Source organism: Staurois parvus, unplaced genomic scaffold, assembly GCF_062004578.1.
Source record: "Staurois parvus isolate SC_StPar_1 unplaced genomic scaffold, SC_StPar_1.0 ptg000300l, whole genome shotgun sequence".
NCBI classification, from domain to species: Eukaryota; Metazoa; Chordata; class Amphibia; order Anura; family Ranidae; genus Staurois; species Staurois parvus.
The window spans coordinates 1,429,898-1,444,973 of NW_028318096.1; the positions used below are offsets into that span (position 1 = coordinate 1,429,898).

At 47.8% G+C, this 15,076-nt stretch overlaps 1 protein-coding gene across 1 annotated transcript in view; it reads right to left on the bottom strand.

Moving 5' to 3' along the window:
• LOC149457859 (E-selectin-like) overlaps nt 1-15,076 on the bottom strand; it is a 228,506-nt gene that overhangs the window by 12,020 nt on the left and 201,410 nt on the right. The window contains exon 9 of the mRNA XM_089683079.1: nt 3,241-3,274. Coding sequence (XP_089539205.1) covers nt 3,241-3,274 — 34 coding nt within the window. The remainder of the gene's footprint in view (nt 1-3,240; nt 3,275-15,076) is intronic.

A 15,076-nucleotide genomic window follows, 5' to 3' on the forward strand; every position in this document is an offset into this window, starting at 1 on the left:
CCTAATCCTGAGTCTGCTACCGACATGACATCTTTTTTAGGGTGACGTTTGGGTTGTGGTATCAGGGAAGACAGCCAGAAAATGCCTTTCATGCAGCCGGATAACTGCATCTGGGTTGATTTTGGGAGGCACCTTCTGGATACAAAAGGACCGTGATGATCTCTTCATGCAATTTTAGGAAGCATCCACTTCTTCTGGTTGCTTTGTAAAGCACAAAGTGTTGTACAGAGCCAATTGAAATAAATATACAGACATTTTTTTTTACCAGTGCCTGGCTTTACGGGAAACTAAATATGTATTCATCATGTAGTCGTTGAAGTCCATCCCTCTCATATTAAGGTAATATTCGTGGACACAGAGAGACTTCTCAACAACACCAGATGCCATGCAAATTTGTGTCTGCGTGAATGGAAGACAAGACGAAAACATCTTGGTTGTCCTGCCACTTCACTGTGAGCAATTTATCATTCTACAAACAGGCTTTCTCCCCCTTTCTACGTCGGGTATTTACAAGCTCTTAGGGGATGCCCCTACAAATAGATCATATTGTACCACATGAGCCAACTGTATTGTATAATTGTCTAAAAAGTTGTGCACTTTCCTCAGTAGCTGTCCATGTACAAGTGGTACCCCTTACGGAACAAGGGTGACACCAAGTCCCATACTATCTTGCCACTGCTCCCCATGTAGTCTGGGCATCCGGGGGGCTCCACATGACTATCTTTGCCCTCGTAAATCCTAAAAGAACAAGTATAGCCTGTAGCTTATACATTTTGATCCCAGATATGGCACATTTGCTGGGGAGATACTGCTTGAATACAAGGCAGCCAGAAAACAGATGTTTTGTTGGAGTATATACACATCTGTGAATTTCTGGGAAAGGTGATTAACGAGGGGCAGAATTTTTGGAGTTGATCATATTCAGGGTCATCACGAGGATGACAGAGTGTATTGTCATTAAAATGCATAAATCGTATTATATTCTCATATCTGTCTCATGTCTACGACTGGCCATGGCAGCAGAGAAAGCAGGCTTATGATGAATCAGGTCTGTGGACCAATAAGACCGCAATTCATTTTTTTTGTAATGCCCATGTTAAGGATTAGGCCCAAAAAAATGTTAAACTTGGAAATCATGATACGTTTCCATTCTAATTGTCTGGCAAGGTACGGATTTAGGTTGGCGGTGATGTACTGATCAGCATATAAATTGCTTTGGTCCATAAACAAACTATACAAATCTTCCATGAAAAACCGCTAAAAAAAAATCAAAAGGAGTAGTTAAATTTGCTGTTTCCACCTGAATTTCGGGTTGGACAGTGAAAGGAAGTAGGCTGCCAATTAGGATTTGCAAGTAGATCCATAAAGACGCTATGGACTCTACGGGCCTGTGTTCAAATTCTTGGTGGCTGTGGAATGCTACTAGTGCTAGCCACCTCACCAGCTTGGACTGCACTAAAGGGACTCTCCACATCATCATATGATACTGCAGTGCTGGTATGTAAACAGTCAGGATGTACTAGGCCACTGGTGCTCGCCAGCTCACCGAAAGGTAGTGCAGTGCTAGTACTGGCACTCTGCTGCATGTGGGAATCATCGTGTCATTCTAGCATCTCAGCAACCTGGGCATGGGGTCGAGTATGCCTGACATTTGCAGGGACCTCTTCTCCATCGTCTGAGCTACCTGTCGGGATGCCGCTGCTCTCTACAGGTTCATATTCTGAGCCTGATTCTGTCAGTGAGATCTCCCCTTCGTTCTCATCTAACATATTCAAAATCCTGTATGCCTCTTCACTAGTGTACCTTTCTTTGGACATTTTGGCCACCAAATTTATAGATACCTAGTGTGACTAATGGGAAAAAGAGCTCCTGGCTGTCAGGGACTGCTTGAACAACTACAAAACATTTGCCTGCTGGTGCTAGCAGAGATCAGGCCTGATTTTGCTGATGCTGCAATTTTGTGTGCAATGTATCAGGAGAGACAGTGATCTACTGACACTGCACTTGTTGGAGGGGGGGGGGGGGACACAGGTGCTGGCAGGTGTCAGGGCTGATCGTGTTAACGCTGAATTTTTGGGGACACTATACTATTGTGAACACTGGTACAGTTCTGATCTGGTCAAAGATATCCATCCGTTCAAGCACTATGCTAGTAATGGATATTTATAGTGTGTCTGTGAGAGTGTTTGCTGGCAATCAAGGGGTTAAAAGTGATGGTGATAGTGTGGCGGGCAATCTGACATTATCTAGGAGGGATGGTAACTGACGCTAACACTATCTGAAGTCATCTGTGACATAGTTAGTCTGGCTGAAAAAAGACAATATAGTGATCAGTAAAAAAAATCTGTACACTGTACTAATAACACTGGTGACAGGGCAGTGAAAGGGTTAACTTGGGGTGATCGGGGGTTAAATGACTAACTAGGTGTTTTTTTGTAAAGTGTGCTGCTTTCACTCACACCAGATGTTCTCTTTTCTCTCTCTAGAAAAGGGCTCCAGGAGAGAGGAGAAGATCATTTCCTGTGCCTGTGTTTTGTAAACAGTATTGTGCAGGTTAGGGCAGTATAGTGGCAGGTTAGCGCAGTACAGTGGCAGGTTAGGGTAGTATGGTGCAGGTTAGGGCAGTACAGTGGCAGGTTAGGGCAGTAAAGTGGCAGGTTAGGGCAGTACAGTGGCAGGTTAGGGCAGTACAGTGGCAGGTTAGGGCAGTAAAGTGGCAGGTTAGGGCAGTATAGTGGCAGAATAGGGCAGTGTAGTGGCGGATTATGGCGGTATAGTGGCGGGTAGGGCGGTATAGGGGTAAGTTAGGGCAGTAAAGTGGCAGGCATTTTTTTAAGAAAACAAGTGAAATAATTTTTTAGCAAAATATACAATACAATCCACAGTTTAAAAATACTGATAAAATTAGATAGTGTATTCTAATTCTCAAATGAGTTTTATTTCCGAAGGCCACATTCACACCTGTGTTTTGGCCAACCACTTGCAGGAAATCGTCACATACCGATTACATACAAGGAGCTGCAATAAGCTATGAGAATCAAGCGCTTCCCATTGCTTTCAATGGGGTTGTCTCCAACAGCAAACCACCAGAACCCTCCCTGGGTTTTTGGAAGGTACACATTGTTGGGTCAAAACGCAGGTGTGAATGCAGCCTAAACAGTTTTCAATGTTTTGAATTGATACTCTGTATTGTGATTACCAATTTGATTATTGAGGTCTAAGCACATTAACAAAGCTTACTTGTTTGTTTTCAGGATATGGGGAGTTTCTTTTTCTGAAAAAAGAACAGAACATTGATATGTGAAATGTAATTGAATACCTTGCAGTGAAAATTTGATTTCATAATCTCATTACACCTTTAAAAACAATAAAAAAAACTATATAAGGCTAACTTCTTAAATTGACAACTATGAAATGTGAAGAGCTATTATTGTTCTGCAGCAAAATTACAATAGTTTTGTTTCCTAGCATAATGCTAGCTCCATTTGTATAAAAACACAACTGTTTCTTTCTCAGTAACCAGTTACTATAAAATGTAAACTTTTGTTGATCTGCAATGATATTACAGTATTTTTATTTTAACACATGAAATTCCTTAGCATTCCTAGTACAATGGCAATCCCATTAGTTTAAAAACACTACTCTGTTTCTTTCCCAGTTGAGAGTTGCTATTTTAAATCATGAATCATAGAATGAATCCACATGGACCTGGTTTATGAAAGTGTAGAGAGTATGAATATAGTACCCTTTTTACCTCTAATACTATTTGCTTAGTAAAAATAATATTTAATGAGCCAAGCAGTTTTGAATGCCCTTTAGGCCTGATAGGACTTTTAAGGGGAACGATATCTCACATAAATGGGAGGGCGGAGTGTGTGGGGCTCCCCCTAAAACCTATACAAGGTCCCTCAGGCTTGGTAGGACTTTTATGGGGAGCCTCACCCCCAAAAAATAGGGGGAAAGATGTGTGGGGTCCACCTAAATTCCTACCAGACCCTTGATCCGAGCACAGGCCTGGCAGGGCAGGAAAGGGGGGGGGGTGATCAAGCTCCCCTCCCTCCCTGTAGCTTACCAGGCCATGTGCCCTTGGCATTGGGATGGTGTCCCCATGCTCATGGGGAGAAGAGCCTCTTCCCCACAACCCTGGCCCAGTCTGCGGGCAAGTGAGCTTATTAGCATCAGGATACCCCTTAAATAAGGAGGCACTCTGATACTGCCCCCCTTGTGAATGAGTAAGGGGAACTTGTACCCCTACCCATTCACTAAAGGGTTAAACTCACAAAAAATAGGGACCAGTTTTTTAAAAAATTCCTTTAATTGAACAAAAAAACAAAACAACAGTTTTTCACAAGTCCTTTAATGAAAAAAAAGCCAAAAAAATGGTTCCATCATTGTAATCCGTCGTCAATCATGGTGTCCAGAGTTGTCATGACGCTGCCGACTCATCAAAATAAAGAAACACCCGACTCCCGCCGACCCGTCCGCATTTAATAAAAATGTTGTAACGAAAAAAAAATGTCAGTCCTGCAGCAGGTTCTCTACATTGTACAGATGTGCAACTTTGCAGGTAGTTTAAGAGAACCCCCCCAGCATGATATTTAATTTTTTATATAGTAATATGACGGACGCAAGGTGGTTTTCTCATTCTGGGAGGACGTCATATGACATCCTCCCATTCTCACCGCGCATGCGCGGCTCAGGGAGTGTGCAGCGCAGCGATCGGCGGTGCGCTGTGTCCCTTGGATACAGCGGATCACCTATCACGGAAAGAGCCGAAGATGTCGGCTCGGTCATGTGATCAGCTGTGTCCAATCACAGCTGATCACATGTAAGCAGGGAAATGCCGGTTGTCAGCATTTCTCTCCTCTCAAGTTGTCATGCTGACAGCTCGAGAGGAGAGGAGAGCCGGTAATCGGCTTTCCGCGGAGGGGACATCTACACTGATCATCAGGGCACTGATGATCAGTGTGCCCTGATGATCAGTGTAGCCCCAGCAGTGCCACCTGTCAGTGTCCATCAGTGCCTTGTGTCAGTGCTCATCAGTCCCTTGTGCCAGTGTCCATCAGTGCCCTTCAATGCCACATATCAGTGCCTACTGTCGCAAATGTGCACACCAGAGACTGACGCAGTCCGCCATTTTGTGAAGAATCTCCATGTTCTCCCTCATTCTTGCCCCTCCCTTCCTGAGAGGCCCAGCGACATGTGCCCAGTATGTGTGTGAGCTAGGAATGTCACAGGAGGGTCATAGGAGCTATGAAAGCCCCCAAGGAAGTCGGAGCCTGTCTGTCCACAGAACCTGCAAATTGTAACACCTCGTGAGAGATAAGGCAAGCTTTCTCAGGAGTTGAGAGAGATTCCAACTTAATAAAACCTAACTCAGCTTAGGTGACAGAATCAGATAACCTCTGTTAAATCCATTCTTCCCCTATGTCTCATATCTTGGAATATGAGAGACTTACATAAAAACCAAGCATATCGCCAGATGGGCTAAGAGGAGCCGAACATTTTGGTAGGTCTGTCGGAGCGAGGAGCCAGACACACAAGGAGGTGCAATTAAAGGTAGGTTTATTTACACAGAAACAATGTAAGAGTCTATGCAAGTCCGACAGCAACAGCGGATGACTTGGTAGGACAGAAGTTCTCCTGCCGAGGTCGTCTTCCAGGATAATCAAGTCGAGAACCAGCGGGAATCGTAGCCAAAGCCGGGGTCAGAAGCCAGGAAGAATGGTCGCCAGAGCCGGGGTCAGAAGCCAGGAAGAATGGTCGCCAGAGCCGGGGTCAGAAGCCAGGAAGAACGGTCACCAGAGCCAGGTTCAGAAGCCAGGAGGAGTCTTAGCCAAAGCCAAGTCGGTATCCAGGAGAGCAAAGAGTTAACTGAACAGGAGCTTGCTGCTGTGCAACAGACAGGACACGAATGCAATGGACAGCTGCAAACAGCAGACTTAAATGTGATAAGCCGCCACCTCCTGGGAGGAGCCGCAGGGGGCTGAAAGCAGAAAGGATCCCACAATGCTTTGCAGACCTAAGATGGATGCCAGCATATGGAGCAGCACAAGCCCTGAGGAAAGGTAGAACCTTGATAGTACCTCCTCCTCAAGGGCCCCTCCCCCTCCGCGGCTCAACATAAGGCTTCTGGGGAAAGCGGGCATGAAAAGCGCGGAGGAGGGCAGGAGCATGAACATCCACGGAAGGAACCCAGGAACGCTCCTCGGGACCATAACCACGCCAATGGACCAGGAACTGTACCCGACCGCGGACCAACCGAGAGTCTAGGATGCGGCTCACCTCATACTCCTCATGACTGTCAACCCGGATAGGACGGGGCTGAGGCAGTGAGGCAGTAAAGCGATTGCAGACCAGAGGCTTTAATAGGGATACGTGGAAGACATTGGAGATACGCATCCCAGGAGGAAGAGCAAGGGCATAGGCAACTGGGTTCACCCTGCGGAGGATGCAGAAAGGACCAACAAAACGGGGAGCCAGTTTCGGTGCGGGCACCCGAAGATTGAGGTTACGAGTGGACAACCACACCCGATCTCTGACCTGGTATGAAGGAGCGGGCAACCGTCTACGATCAGCCCGGAGCTTCTGACGCTGTGCTGGGTCCTTCAAGGACCTCTGGATCTGCCCCCATGAAGAACGCAGGGAGCAAGATGGTTCTCCACAGCCGGAATGTCCTGTGGCGAGAACAACTCAGGCAATACAGCGGGTTGGAACCCATAGTTGGCCATGAAGGGAGACATCCCAGAGGAGGAGTTGACAGCCGAGTTCCTCGCAAACTCTACCCAATTGTCTTGATGGTTTGAGATATAGCAGCGAAGGAATTGTTCCAGGGCTTGGTTGGAATGCTCCGCATTGGACTGCGGGTGGTAGGCCGAAGAGAAGGAGAGCTTGATACCCAACTGGGAGCAGAAGGCGCGCCAAAACCTGGACACAAACTGGCTCCCACGGTCCGAGACAATCACCTTAGGCAACCCATGCAAGCGAAAGATCTCCCTGGCAAAAACCGTAGCCAGTTCTTGCGCAGTTGGCAATTTCTTGAACGGAACACAATGGCACATCTTGGAGAAACGATCAATGACCATAAGAATGACCGTATGGCCTTGAGACGCAGGGAGGTCCACAATAAAATCCATGCCCAGGTGTGACCAGGGACGCTCCCCATTGGGAATGGGTTGCAGAAGGCCAAATGGAAGATGCCGAGGGGATTTATTCTGGGCAGAGACAGAACATGCCGCTACATATGAGGCCATGTCGGGACGGAGAGATGGCCACCAGAATAGACGAGAAACGACCCAGGACAACTGGTTCCTCCCCGGATGACCGGCAGTCTTGGAATTATGGTAGGTACTCAGCAGGCGGGTGCGCAATCCCTCAGGTACGAAACATCTACCAGCCGGTCTCTCAGAGGGAGCATCAGTTTGAGCCGCCAAAATCTGCTCCCCAAGGGGAGAAGTCAGGCTGGTACGAATGGCAGCCAGGATCTGATCCGGAGGTATGACCGAGGTCAGCTCAGAGTCCTCCCTGGACAGCTCAGAATATTGCCGCGACAAGGCATCAGCCCTGACATTCTTGAAGCCAGGCAAATAGGAGACCACATAGTTAAAATGCGACAAGAACAGAGCTTATCTGGCCTGACGGGGCATCAACCTTTTAGCCTCCGAGAGATACGTCAGGTTCTTGTGGTCAGTGAGAATGAGAACCGCAGAACCCTTGAGCAGGTGCCTCCATTCCTTGAGAGCCTGAATAATGGCCAACAACTCCCTGTCTCCAATCTGGTAGTTGCATTCTGTGGAGGAAAGATTCATGGAGCAGAACCCACAGGGAAGTAGAAGTCTATCGGGCGAGCAAAGCTGAGACAGGAGGGCGCCTACTCCCGTCTCAGATGCATCAACCTCGAGGACAAAGGGCAACCCAGGATTGGGATGAGACAGTATCGGAGCCGAAGCGAAGGCGGATTTCAGAGCTTCGAAAGCTAAGATGGCCTCGGATGACCACTCGTGGGGATTACTGCCCTTCTTGGTCAGAACTGAGAGAGGCTTGGCCAGCGTGGAGAAGTTCCTGATAAACTACCGATAATAGCTGGCGAATCCCAAAAAGCACTGAATGGACCGAAGACCACTGGGACGAGGCCACTGCAGAACCGCCGAAACCTTCTGAGGGTCCATGGAGAATCCCACAGTGGAAATGATGTAGCCCAAAAAGGCAACCTGGGATCGGTGAAATTCACACTTCCCGAGCTTACAGAAAAGCTCGTTCTCACGTAACCGTTGCAGCACCCGCTTGACATCCTGGATATGAGACTCCATAGACGCAGAGTAAACCAGGATGTCGTCCAAGTAAACCACCACGCACTGTTTCAACAAGTCACGAAAGACATCATTAATGAACTCCTGAAAGACTGCGGGCGCGTTACACAACCCGAAGGGCATAACCAGGGATTCATAGTGGCCAGTTCTGGTGTTGAACGCAGTCTTCCACTCGTCGCCCTCCTTGATCCGTACGAGGTTGTACGCAGCCCTAAGGTCGAGTTTAGTAAAGACCGTTGCTCCCTTGAGGCGGTCGAACAATTCGGTAATCAACGGAATTAGGTAAGCATTAATCGTGATTCGATTGAGACCCCTATAATCAATGCAAGGCCTCAATTTACCGCCCTTCTTTTTCATGAAGAAAAAGCCAGCTCCTGCTGGGGAGGTAGACTTGCGAATGTGGCCCCGGGAAAGCTCATCCACAATGTACTCCTCCATGGCCTGATTCTCCGCAACCGAAAGAGGATACACCCTGCCACGAGGAGGAGTGGCACCGGGTTGCAAGGCTATGGCACAATCGTATGGATGATGAGGAGGCAGAGCACCGGCGCGCACCTTGTCAAACACGTCCAGGTACTCCCCATAGTCAGTGGGAAACACAGAGTCCAAGGAGGCACACAACACCTTAACAGGTCCACGGATGCAACCGGCCCCACACTGTGGAGACCACGAGAGAATCTCGGCCGATCGCCAATTAAAGGTCGGATTGTGCTTCTGAAGCCAGGGATATCCCAAAACCACGGAGTAGTGCGGAAAAGAAATTACCTGGAAACAGGCCAACTCCCTGTGAACAGCCCCAATAGCTACTTCAACCGGCAGGGTCTCGTGGGTAACCTGCGGCGGTTGCAGGGGCCTGCCATCTATCACCTCGAGAACCAATGGAGTAACTCGAGCCTGCAGAGGAATGGAGTACTGAGCAGCAAATGAACTGTCCATAAACAACCCGCCAGCACCGGAGTCTACCAACGCCTGGGCCATCACCGAGCCATCCACCAAAGAGAGGACAACGGTGATTATTGCTTTATCTTTGCGGGAAACCGGGGACGAGGAAACTCCACCCAAGATCTGCCCCCGACAGGATCTCAGATGCGAGCGTTTCCCGGACGGACCGGACAGAACTGCCGAAAATGCCCACCGAGACCACAGTACAGGCAGCGACCCTCCCGACGCTGAGAGGGCCGCTCCCCCTCAGAAAGGCGAGCAAACCCCAGCTGCATGGGTTCACCGCCAGACAAGCCAGGAGGCGTGGGAGGAGAGGGTGGAACGGGTGGGACAGAAAACGTAGGCGCCAATTGGTTAGGAGGCCTCCACAGAAGTGAAGGCCTCTCCCTGAGCCTAGTTTCAATCAGGATTAGGAAGGAAATGAGTGCTTCGAGCTCCACAGGCAGTTCTTTGGCTGCAATCTCATCCTTCAACGCATCTGAGAGACCATGAGAGAAAGCAGCCACCAGAGCCTCATTGTTCCAACCCACCTCTGCCGCCAGGGTACAAAATTCTATGGCGTACTCGGCAACGGTCCGTGAACCCTGATGCATGGACATGAGCAGCTTGGCAGCAGAGGCGGAGCGAGCAGGCACATCGAATACCCTACGGAAGGAGGCAACAAAACCAGCAAACTCGTGAATCACAGGGTTATCGTTCTCCCATAAGGGATTTGCTCAGGCCAAGGCCTTGTCCGAGAGCAGCGAGATTAGGAAGCCCACCTTTGACCTCCCAGTTGGAAAAGCGTGGGGTATCAACTCAAAATATATGCCCACTTGGTTAAGGAAACCTCGACACTGACTCGGCTCACCCCCAAAGTGCTGTGGAAGGGGGACTGAACCAGTCATACCTCTGGGCACCGCAGGTGCAGCAGCAGATGCAGAGGTAGGTGCAACAAGCGGAGCAGCAGCGGGATCGACCACAGGAGTGACAACCGGCTTAATTGCACCAGGAGCAAGGTGCGCTGTGCATGCAAGCAGCGTCTGCAATGCCTGAGCGAACTGATCCAACAAGAGATCCTGCTGATCAAGTCTGGCAACCAACATAGGGAGCGAGGGCGTACCTGCAGCGTCAGGATTCATGGCATTCGTCTAGTGTCAGGGAGCGAGGAGCCAGACACACAAGGAGGTGCAATTAAAGGTAGGTTTATTTACACAGAAACAAGACAAGAGTCTATGCAAGTCCTATAGCAACAGCGGATGACTTGGTAGGACAGAAGTTCTCCTGCCGAAGTCGTCTTCCAGGATAATCAAGTCGAGAACCAGCGGGAATCCAGGGTCAGGGTCAGAAGCCAGGAAGAATGGTCGCTAGAGCCGGGGTCAGAAGCCAGGAAGAATGGTCGCCAGAGCCGGAGTCAGAAGCCAGGAGGAGTCTTAGCCAAAGCCGAGTTGGTATCCAGGAGAGCAAAGAGTTAACTGAACAGGAGCTTGCTGCTGTGCAACAGACAGGACACGAATGCAATGGACAGCTGCAAACAGCAGACTTAAATGTGATAAGCCGCCACCTCCTGGGAGCAGCCGCAGAGGGCTGAAAGCATAAAGGATCCCACAATGCTTTGCAGACCTAAGATGGATGCCAGCACATGGAGCAGCACAAGCCCTGAGGAAAGGTAGGACCTTGATAAGGTCACTCGCCTTGTCTCGGACACATAGGAAAGCAGAAAAATAGATCTCGTGAACCGTGCAGTGCACACTTTCATAATTCAATAACGTGCTGTTCGTTCGCAGGAAGGTGCAGGTAACCCCCGCCAACTTGCAGCCAATCACTGTGGGCAACCGGTCTTTAACTGGTTTCCGGGACACCGGGGCAGAAGTCACCTTGATCTGCCCAGAGGTGATTGAGCAAAGGAACCTCATCCCAGGAAAGTTCCTTACCCTCACAGGAGTTGGGGGGACCCGTTCACGCATACCCTGTGCCAAGGTATTCATTGATTGGGGTGCGGGAAGGGGGATGAGGGAGGTGGGGGTCTCGGATGAAATTCCCACACCTGTTTTGTTGGGTGCTGATCTAGGCACTCTTGTTTCCTATTATGCCCCTGCCGAGAATACCCGGAAGGGCCCCCTGGAACTCTCTGGACATGCCAAGGTACTGTGTGCAGATATTGGGGTACTGTCTGGGCAACCTGTGGATGGACAGAAGGAGGGGGCTGGGAATGGAGTGGGGCTACAGGATTCTCCATTAGCTGGAGAACAAGAAGAAATCCCCTTGCCTGGGGAGGTATTGAACTCATGTGTCACTGATATTATAAACGTGACTGTTGATAATGATAATGATTACGATGAGGGTGATAATGTCAGTAATGTTGATGATAATGTCAGTAATGTTGATGATAATGTTGGTAACGCTAATGATGTTTATGATTAGAGATGAGCGAATCGAAGTATCCGAAGTGGAATTCGAGTCGAATATCTGAAAAATTTCGATTCGTGCCGAATCCGAAAAATAGCCTAATTCGGACGCGCGAATCGAAATTTTTCAGAAAATGGCGGCTGACATGTGCGGCGACGGAGCGGGGATGTCTGGGAAGGCGCGCAGACAAGGCGCGCTGACCCATAATGCATGCCTCAACTACATGTGATCGCATCAGCCTATCAGCAGCCAGCCAGCCAGCACTGTGTAATGGTCGAGCTATAAATAGCGGCCATTTTGGAATTCTTCATTTGCCTGCAGTTATTGAACAGAGGCAGACCGCTCTGTACTAGGGACAGGGACAGAGTTAGGGCCACAGAAACGATAATTGGGGACAGAGAAAAGTTACTTAGGGACAGAGAACCATTACTCAGGGACACAGACTTGTTAATGAGGGCCACAGAATCGTTATTTAGGGACAAAGAAACGCTAGTTAGGGCCACAGAATTCATAATCAGGGACAGACAGAATTGTTACTCAGTGCCAGAGAATTGTTACTTAGGGCCACAGAAACGTTATTAGGGCCACAGAATTGTTACTCAGGGACAGACAGAATTGTTACTGAGTGCCAGAGAATTGTTACTCAGGGACAGACAGAATTGTTACTGAGTGCCAGAGAATTGTTACTTAGGGCCACAGAAACTTTAATTAGGGCCACAGAATTGTTACTCAGGGACAGACAGAATTGTTACTGAGTGCCAGAGAATTGTTACTCAGGGACAGACAGAATTGTTACTGAGTGCCAGAGAATTGTTACTCAGGGCCACAGAAACTTTACTTAGGGCCACAGAATTTTTACTCAGGGACAGACAGAATTGTTACTGAGTGCGAGAGAATTGTTACTCAGGGACAGACAGAATTGTTACTGAGTGCCAGAGAATTGTTACTTAGGGCCACAGAAACTTTACTTAGGGCCACAGAATTGTTACTCGCACAGACACAGAATTGTTACTTGCACAGACACAGAATTGTTACTGAAGGCCACAGAACTGTTACTTAGGGCCACAGAATTGTTACTCGCACAGACACAGAATTGTTACTCGCACAGACACAGAACTGTTACTGAGGGCCACAGAACTGTTACTTAGGGACAAAGAAACGCTAGTTAGGGCCACAGAATTCATACTCAGGGACAGACAGAATTGTTACGGAGTGCCAGAGAATTGTTACTCAGGGACAGACAGAATTGTTACGGAGTGCCAGAGAATTGTTACTCAGGGACAGACAGAATTGTTACTGAGTGCCAGAGAATTGTTACTTAGGGCCACAGAAACTTTAATTAGGGCCACAGAATTTTTACTCAGGGACAGACAGAATTGTTACTGAGTGCCAGAGAATTGTTACTCAGGGACAGACAGAATTGTTACCGAGTGCCAGAGAATTGTTACTCAGGGACAGACAGAATTGTTAATGAGTGCCAGAGAATTGTTACTTAGGGCCACAGAAACTTTAATTAGGGCCACAGAATTTTTACTCAGGGACAGACAGAATTGTTACTGAGTGCCAGAGAATTGTTACTCAGGGACAGACAGAATTGTTACCGAGTGCCAGAGAATTGTTACTCAGGGACAGACAGAATTGTTACTGAGTGCCAGAGAATTGTTACTTAGGGCCACAGAAACTTTAATTAGGGCCACAGAATTTTTACTCAGGGACAGACAGAATTGTTACTGAGTGCCAGAGAATTGTTACTCAGGGACAGAGAGAATTGTTACTGAGTGCCAGAGAATTGTTACTTAGGGCCACAGAAACTTTAATTAGGGCCAGAGAATTTTTACTCAGGGACAGACAGAATTGTTACTGAGTGCCAGAGAATTGTTACTCAGGGACAGACAGAATTGTTACCGAGTGCCAGAGAATTGTTACTCAGGGACAGACAGAATTGTTACTGAGTGCCAGAGAATTGTTACTTAGGGCCACAGAAACTTTAATTAGGGCCACAGAATTTTTACTCAGGGACAGACAGAATTGTTACTGAGTGCCAGAGAATTGTTACTCAGGGACAGACAGAATTGTTACGGAGTGCCAGAGAATTGTTACTCAGGGCCACAGAAACTTTACTTAGGGCCAGAGAATTTTTACTCAGGGACAGACAGAATTGTTACTGAGTGCCAGAGAATTGTTACTCAGGGACAGACAGAATTGTTACTGAGTGCCAGAGAATTGTTACTCAGGGACAGACAGAATTGTTACTGAGTGCCAGATAATTGTTACTCAGGGCCCCAGAAACTTTACTTAGGGCCACAGAATTTTTACTCAGGGACAGACAGAATTGTTACTGAGTGCCAGAGAATTGTTACTCAGGGACAGACAGAATTGTTACTGAGTGCCAGAGAATTGTTACTTAGGGCCACAGAAACTTTAATTAGGGCCACAGAATTTTTACTCAGGGACAGACAGAATTGTTACTGAGTGCCAGAGAATTGTTACTCAGGGACAGACAGAATTGTTACGGAGTGCCAGAGAATTGTTACTCAGGGACAGACAGAATTGTTACTGAGTGCCAGAGAATTGTTACTTAGGGCCACAGAAACTTTAATTAGGGCCACAGAATTTTTACTCAGGGACAGACAGAATTGTTACTGAGTGCCAGAGAATTGTTACTCAGGGACAGACAGAATTGTTACGGAGTGCCAGAGAATTGTTACTCAGGGCCACAGAAACTTTACTTAGGGCCACAGAATTTTTACTCAGGGACAGACAGAATTGTTACTGAGTGCCAGAGAATTGTTACTCAGGGACAGACAGAATTGTTACTGAGTGCCAGAGAATTGTTACTCAGGGCCCCAGAAACTTTACTTAGGGCCACAGAATTTTTACTCAGGGACAGACAGAATTGTTACTGAGTGCCAGAGAATTGTTACTCAGGGACAGACAGAATTGTTACTGAGTGCCAAAGAATTGTTACTTAGGGCCACAGAAACTTTAATTAGGGCCACAGAATTTTTACTCAGGGACAGACAGAATTGTTACTGAGTGCCAGAGAATTGTTACTCAGGGACAGACAGAATTGTTACGGAGTGCCAGAGAATTGTTACTCAGGGACAGACAGAATTGTTACGGAGTGCCAGAGAATTGTTACTTAGGGCCACAGAAACTTTAATTAGGGCCACAGAATTTTTACTCAGGGACAGACAGAATTGTTACTGAGTGCCAGAGAATTGTTACTCAGGGACAGACAGAATTGTTACCGAGTGCCAGAGAATTGTTACTCAGGGACAGACAGAATTGTTACTGAGTGCCAGAGAATTGTTACTTAGGGCCACAGAAACTTTAAATAGGGCCACAGAATTTTTACTCAGGGACAGACAGAATTGTTACGGAGTGCCAGAGAATTGTTACTCAGGGACAGACAGAATTGTTACGGAGTGCCAGAG